This window comes from Limulus polyphemus, unplaced genomic scaffold (assembly GCF_000517525.1).
Source record: "Limulus polyphemus unplaced genomic scaffold, Limulus_polyphemus-2.1.2 Scaffold3865, whole genome shotgun sequence".
In the NCBI taxonomy this organism is placed as follows: Eukaryota; Metazoa; Arthropoda; class Merostomata; order Xiphosura; family Limulidae; genus Limulus; species Limulus polyphemus.
In genome coordinates, this window is record NW_013669475.1 from 95,856 (window position 1) to 103,445 (window position 7,590).

The following is a 7,590-nucleotide window of genomic DNA, read 5'->3' on the forward strand; positions in this document are numbered from 1 at the left end:
AAACGTTTGTTTTCAGTAAAACTTTATATTTTATCTGATATTTTCTCTACCCTAGCTCTATAGAAGGTTGGTCAATTTGACTGACCTCATAACCCCCCCAAAAAAACTCAAAATAAATCTAAATTACCCTCTTTTTTTCTTTCGAGAATGACTTCAAATGTAGCGTGAAACTACATCTGTTTATCCTAAATAGCTTTAAACTCGTAACAGTATACATCTATTTATAATTTAATTTTATTGTTTTATTGCCCTTTGAATCATTTCTAACTACTGTTCACACCATTATTAATTGTAAATAACTCGGGGAAAGTGCAGCTCACATTATGCTATTGAATTACATTACCCACAAGCTACTATGAGCTGCTCACATGTATGCATGCCTCATGAAACATTTTTATTATATTATTATTTATTTTACATAATCTAATCTTAACTAACCTAAAAATATCCCTATTTTTACATTTTAGTTACTTTTATGATAATAAATAAAGAATAAACACGAAAAACAAGAAATAAAGTACTAACCCAATCTTCTTTTTTCTTGCTGTCGATTGTTGATGACACTTAACCCTACTTTTTTTTTTATACTAATAGTAGTAATGCACTAAATAATTTCTGTTTAATTAAATAATGCACCAAAGAACATAGACTAATAACATGCAAAAAGTAGACAAGTTCCCATTACTCTCAAAATGTTTCTGGCTTTCTAACTGTGTGACAAGAACCATTACAAATTCATAATTCATAATCAAACGTAAGAGAGAACTATTAACAAATCCTGAAAGAGAAGATGTGACAGGTGGGTGTGGCAGGAATGGTTTGATTGTTTATTTGATAGCTCTGTAACCAAACAAAAATTTATGACTATATAAATTATGGTTTGTCTGAGGAATAACGATTTTATAGTGAGTAATTTACGTTTAATTTTGTACTTTTTTGGAGTGGTGGTGGATAAAGTAGAGAAAAGAAGATGCCTAGAAAAAATGTGTCACATGTGTCACACTAGGGGAAATTCAGGATTTTTTTAAATATTGCCTTGTATTATTAAGAAATTAAAATTCATATGCTATTACAATATGGATTATTAGCTAAGATTTTATGCAATACAAGTTGGTATAATTCAAACAAGTAATTGAATAAAATTTTGAACTAAAAACACTAAAACCTTGTGTCATGCGCAGTAAAGTATACCAGTGGTGATAGAGTTAATACTACTTCTTCAACACTGTGCCATAAAAACAAGTCTACTGAAAGAATGAAAGATAAGAAACATCCCAAAATTCATCATTATAAACTAGAATTTCTGATCTATTTCATATTTTTAAAAAGTCTCTAAAATTCAAATTCTCACTTTTCTTTATATTGCATTTTTTATCCTTTTTTAGTTCCTGTTTTTATCATAAAATGTTTTTTAATTATTCCTTCATTTCAGAATTTTAAGAAATAATTCTAATTAAATCAAAAAATACCTCATATTTCCTTATTAGTTTTTTTTTTATTTGCTTTTTGGAATCCTCCTTTTAATGCTGATATTATGAAACTTTGATCATAAGCAAATTAACCATGTAGCTCAAAACTAAAAGTCGCTTATAAATTGATGATGGCAATATTGTAATAATCTGATTTCAATACTTAATGTAATATATCAATAACCTAGAAAATTAAATGTACAATAATTAAAGTCTATACAAAGTTTCAGGTAAAACTTTGAACTTTCATTATTGTTCTGTAACAATCCCCAATATTATTTTCTGTTAAAATTGTCACATTTGGCTATCGTTCAAACAGCTGTAATCATTTTAAATAAAATCTAAGAAATGTTAATCCAGAATAAAGTTACAAATACATTATCATAATATTTAAACAAATTTTTGAAAACTAAAATTGCTTCTGTATAAGGCCCGGCATGACCAGGTGGTTAGGGTGCTCGGCTCACAATCTGCGAGTCGCGGGTTCGATTCTCCATCCCACCAAACATGCTCGCCCTTTCAGCCCTGGGGGCATTATAATGTGATGGTCAATCCCACTATTCCTTGGTAAAAGATTAGCCCAAGAATTGGCGGTGGGTGGTGATGACTAGCTGCCTTTCCGCTAGTTTTTCACTGCTAAATTAGGGACGGCTAGTGCAGGTAACCCTTGTGTAGCTTTGCCCGAAATTCCTAACAAACAAGCTTCTATATACTCAATGGGAAGTACATCAACCGACTTCAGTGAAACAGTTCTACACTACTTTATTACAGTGCTCGAGATATTCCAGAGGCCCAGAAATTTGAGCCATGCTGTCCTATAAGACACTTATTTTCACAAAACCAATTGATAACAGTGCATTTGGTGAGCAATTCTCACATCCTGCTCAATGATACTAGTGTAGTATTTGACCATTTAACATCATAGTCAGAAAAATATGTCTAGTCAGAAATTTTAGAGCTGGTGGTTAAAAAAATACAAAATACCACATGCTGCCATAGTTAACATTTAATTCAGGCAGCTATCAGTTTTGATTAAGTTACAAAAACAGGACCACTTGTGATAAAAATATCCTATGCTTCAACAATCATGCAGCATAAAAATAATCTCCCAAAACATCCATTTAGTACGCTTAACAAGTCAAAATAAAAATGGAGCAAACTCTCTTAAAAGGAATGAAAATATTCGTGCCTATAAATGGGATACAAGACTAGCATTATCTAAAAGCACAAGACAATAGGAAAGTAAATGGTTCAATACATTTGTCATATATTTGTTTAAGAGTTTGTTTGGTTCAAGTTTTCAAATGCAGTGCTAGACCGTTTACCAGACACTATTTCATTAGTGTAGACTTTCGTCTGTTTGGAGCAAACGTTCGAGAATTATATTTTATTTATAATACCACATTCATTACAAGTTTAAAAAGTTAGTTCAACATGCAATTCATTCATTATATTGAAGGTAAAAGCATAATTAATGAGGTGTACTTGTAAGACTACTTTATCATCAAGTATACTAAAGTAGTTAAAGATCTGTCACTTATCTATATTATCTTTAAAAATCTTTTCTCCAAAAGCATAGTTTGTTTGTTTGTTTCATTGTTAAGCACAAAGCTACACAATGAACTATCTGTCTTCTGGCCACCATGTGTATCAAAACCAGATTTTCAGCATTACAAGGCTTCACACTTACTACCTAGCCACCAGGGGGCCCCAAAGCATAGAACACCACTACTATGTCTCTACAAATTAAACATGACCTCAGCTTACACTGGAAACTGACAGGTTTGATGTGTATTTGCGCTTGTAACAATGATGCATATAACAGAACAGTAAACCTTTCACAATTTCATAAGCATAATTTTAAAAACAACAACTTTTGGTATTTAGCACAAAAAATAAGTAAAAAAAACCGGGAGAAAAATTCCAAAACTTGTCAATTAGCTAATAGTTTTGCTACTGTTATGGAGATGTTGGTACTAATTTCAAATTAAGCATATCATCAAAAATATTCATTAGAATATTTGTTTGTTTCTTAGAGCAAAGTTAGATTGGGCTATCTGCTGTGTCCACCACAAGGAATCGAACCCCAGATTTTAACGTACATTTGAATAAGACCATAAGATGTGAATCTTAAATACTTCATATACAAGTATTACTTCACAAAATATTCTGCCCAAATAGAGACTAATAAAAGTTTAATTCATCTTGGTCAAGTTACACAACTCTCCAACAATGGATGTAAAATTTAATAACAAGAACTGATACTTCTTGTATTTAATAATGAAGATCATTCATTGATTAAAATGTTTCAGTACAGCCACATCTTCTACATGTATATTTTCAAAGATAAGAATAACTATTACTAATCTATATAATAAAATTTATGCAACAAAAGGTAGAATGTCACTTACGGCAGGCCAAAATTGGCAATAATTCGTGGTGAATCTGTAGTTAAGGCACTAAGAAAAACTACAGGATAGATCAGATTCTTTTCCAAAAATCTCATCCACACCTGAAGTTTTTCAAACCACATGATCTTCGCAGCATCTAAAGCAGGAATAGAAAAGAACATCATTTATGAAGGAGAAATTATGACTCTTATTTTATAAGCAAACTGAAGTAACCTTATTAACGAAATTTCACCGGGCTATTTTCTTGAATGCACTCAATTTGAAGGCTTCCAAATGTCAACATTTAATTACATGTATAATTAGTATTAACTTCTATCCAAACTGACAGGTTACACAAGCCATTTACTCTACTAACTCACAAATGTTAGCTCCACATATTTCACACTCACTCAACATTTTGTTTTCCTATCGGATCGTATAACGTAAAAAACGACATATCAGATCGTATAGCGTAAAAACGACATATCAGATCGTATAACGTAAAAAACGACATATCAAGATCGTATAACGTAAAAACGACATATCAGATCGTATAACGTAAAAACGACATATCAGATCGTATAACGTAAAAACGACATATCAGATCGTATAACGTAAAAACGACATATCAGATCGTATAGTGTAAAGACGACATATCAGATTCTATAGCGTAAAGACGACATATCAGATTATATAACGTAAAAAACGACATCAGATTATATAACGTAAAAAACGACATCAGATTATATAACATAAATACGACATATCAGATTATATAACGTAAATACGACATATCAGATTATATAACGTAAAAACAACATATCAGATTATATAACGTAAAAACAACATATCAGATTATATAGCGTAAAGACGACATAACAGATTATATAATGTAAAAAGGACATAACAGATTATATAATGTAAAAAGGACATAACAGATTATATAATGTAAAAACAACATTTCAGATTATATAACGTAAAAACATTTCAGATTATATAACGTAAAAACATTTCAGATTATATAACGTAAAAACAACATATCAGATTATTTAACGTAAAAACAACATATCAGATTATTTAACGTAAAAACAACATATCAGATTATATAGCGTAAAGACGACATATCAGATTATATAACGTAAAAAACGACATCAGATTATTTAACGTAAAAAGGACATATCAGATTATATAACGTAAATACGACATATCAGATTATACAACGTAAAGACAACATATCAGATTATTTAACGTAAAAACAACATTTCAGATTATTTAACGTAAAAACAACATTTCAGATTATATAACGTAAAAACAACATTTCAGATTATATAACGTAAAAACAACATTTCAGATTATATAACGTAAAAACAACATTTCAGATTATATAACGTAAAAACAACATATCAGATTATATAACGTAAAAACAACATATCAGATTATATAACGTAAAAACAACATATCAGATTATATAAAATAAAAACAACATTTGAGATTATATAACACAAAAACTACACAAAACTCATATGGATTACAGAAATAAATTGAGCTTATCCTCATCTGTACAAGTCCTACAAAATAACAAATATACATCACTTTCGAACATCAACAAAACTTACAACAATGCAGTTCAGTTATGACAGACAACAGGTTACCGAAATACTGAACAATAATTAACAGCTAGAAAGAATGTTTATATTTACTTTAGAATTAATACTGTAAACTAAAAACATCCATTTTATCTACACTGATCTGACACATGATAACACTGTTTAAAGTATTAACTTTCTTTTCTAAAATACTAGATATTCAAATTGAAATTTTGCAGTAACACAAATTATGTAAAGAAACAATTTCATATCACTTATGCACAACAGATTTGATTTTGTGTGTGTGTGCAAATACATGGATATCAGTTTGTCCTCAAACATGGTGTACGTAATCTTGGCAAGTCAAGGAAAAAAAACTTCAAAATTATTTACACAGAGCTGTTATGAAACACAGAAACACTGTCATAGTTAAATCTACTATTGATGAAAGTCTTCCCACAAATCCTCCCCTCCCCCCCAAAAGCTATGAACTATACTACACGTAAAATTGCCATTCAATTAAAAACATAAAATACAAAAGGTACCTTGAATTTCAAATTGGTGGTATTCATACGCCCTTAGGATAGGGCGAGTGCAACACAACCAAGGCATTTGTTTCCTGAGCTGGGGTAGAAAGTAGTGTAGCGTCACCCCAAACCCTACTGCTAATAGCTGGAAACCTGTCTCAACGTACGGCTAGAAGAAAAGCACAGAAACCAACCTCAGTTAGTTTACTAGGATATAGTTGTTTATATTTTATTCAACGTTAAATATTCAAATGAAAGATTATTGAAAAATCAAACTGAGTTTTCATATCAAAAATTAATTAACACACAAAAAACTGTTGACTTGCCTTTCACAAAAAAAATATAACTAATCAATGTATCTTACAATTTAAATATTCTAAGCTCAATCTGTTAAATCTACATGAAGACGATTTTCAATGTGTTTTAGCAAAAACCTTAAGACTTAAGTAGAGAAAATGAAGACCATTAAAATGTCACAATGAAGAGAATCACACATTTCATGTAAAATCTGAAATATAGAACATTTTTTAATTTGTTAATAATAACATGTCACGTCATTCACTGATAAAATGCCCAGAAAATACAATAATAACATGTCACTTCAATCAGTGATCCAATGTCAATAAAATACAATGATAACATGTCAATAAAATACAATGATAACATGTCACTTCAATCACTGATTCAATGTTCAGAAAATACAATGATAACATGTCACTTCAATCATTGATCCAATGTCCAGAAAATACAATGATAACATGTCACTCCAATCATTGATCCAATGTCCAGAAAATACAATGATAACATGTCACTTCAATCATTGATCCAATGCCCAGAAAATACAATAACATGTCACTTCAATCATTGATCCAATGTCCATGTCACTTCAATCACTGATCCAACGTCCAGAAAATACAATAATAACATGTCACTTCAATCACTGATCCAATGTCCATGTCACTTCAATCACTGATCCAACGTCCAGAAAATACAATAATAACATGTCACTTCAATCACTGATCCAATGTCCATAAAATACAATGATAACATGTCACTTCAATCATTGATCCAACGTCCAGAAAATACAATAACAACATGTCACTTCAATCACTTTTTTAAAATTAAAGCATTAGATGAAAATTATTCAGAGGTTCTATCCAATGACAACAAAGTTGTTAGGATAAGATGAAGATTCAGAGGTTCTATCCAATGACAGCAAACTTGTTAGGATAAGATGAAGATTCAGAGGTTCTATCCAATGACAGCAAACTTGTTAGGATAAGATGAAGATTCAGAGGTTCTATCCAATGACAACAAAGTTGTTAGGATAAGATGAAGATTCAGAGGTTCTATCCAATGACAACAAAGTTGTTAAGATAAGATGAAGATTCAGAGGTTCTATCCAATGACAACAAAGTTGTTAGGATAAGATGAAGATTCAGAGGTTCTATCCAATGACAACAAAGTTGTTAGGGTAAGAGGTTCTATCCAATGACAACAAGGTTGTTAGGGTAAGATGAAGATTCAGAGGTTCTATCCAATGACAGCAAAGTTGTTAGGATAAGATGAAGATTCAGAGGTTCTATCCAATGACAGCAAACTTGTTAGGATAAGATGA

At 30.6% G+C, this 7,590-nt stretch overlaps 1 protein-coding gene across 1 annotated transcript in view; it reads right to left on the reverse strand.

Annotated features, from left to right (window-relative positions):
• Positions 1–7,590, reverse strand: part of LOC111088491 (pecanex-like protein 1) — a 16,841-nt gene that overhangs the window by 2,564 nt on the left and 6,687 nt on the right. Inside the window, exons 3-4 of the mRNA XM_022398787.1 lie at positions 5,991–6,141; positions 3,881–4,016 (exon numbers count right to left, since the gene is read on the reverse strand). Of these exons, the coding sequence (XP_022254495.1) occupies positions 3,881–4,016; positions 5,991–6,141 (287 nt within the window). The remainder of the gene's footprint in view (positions 1–3,880; positions 4,017–5,990; positions 6,142–7,590) is intronic.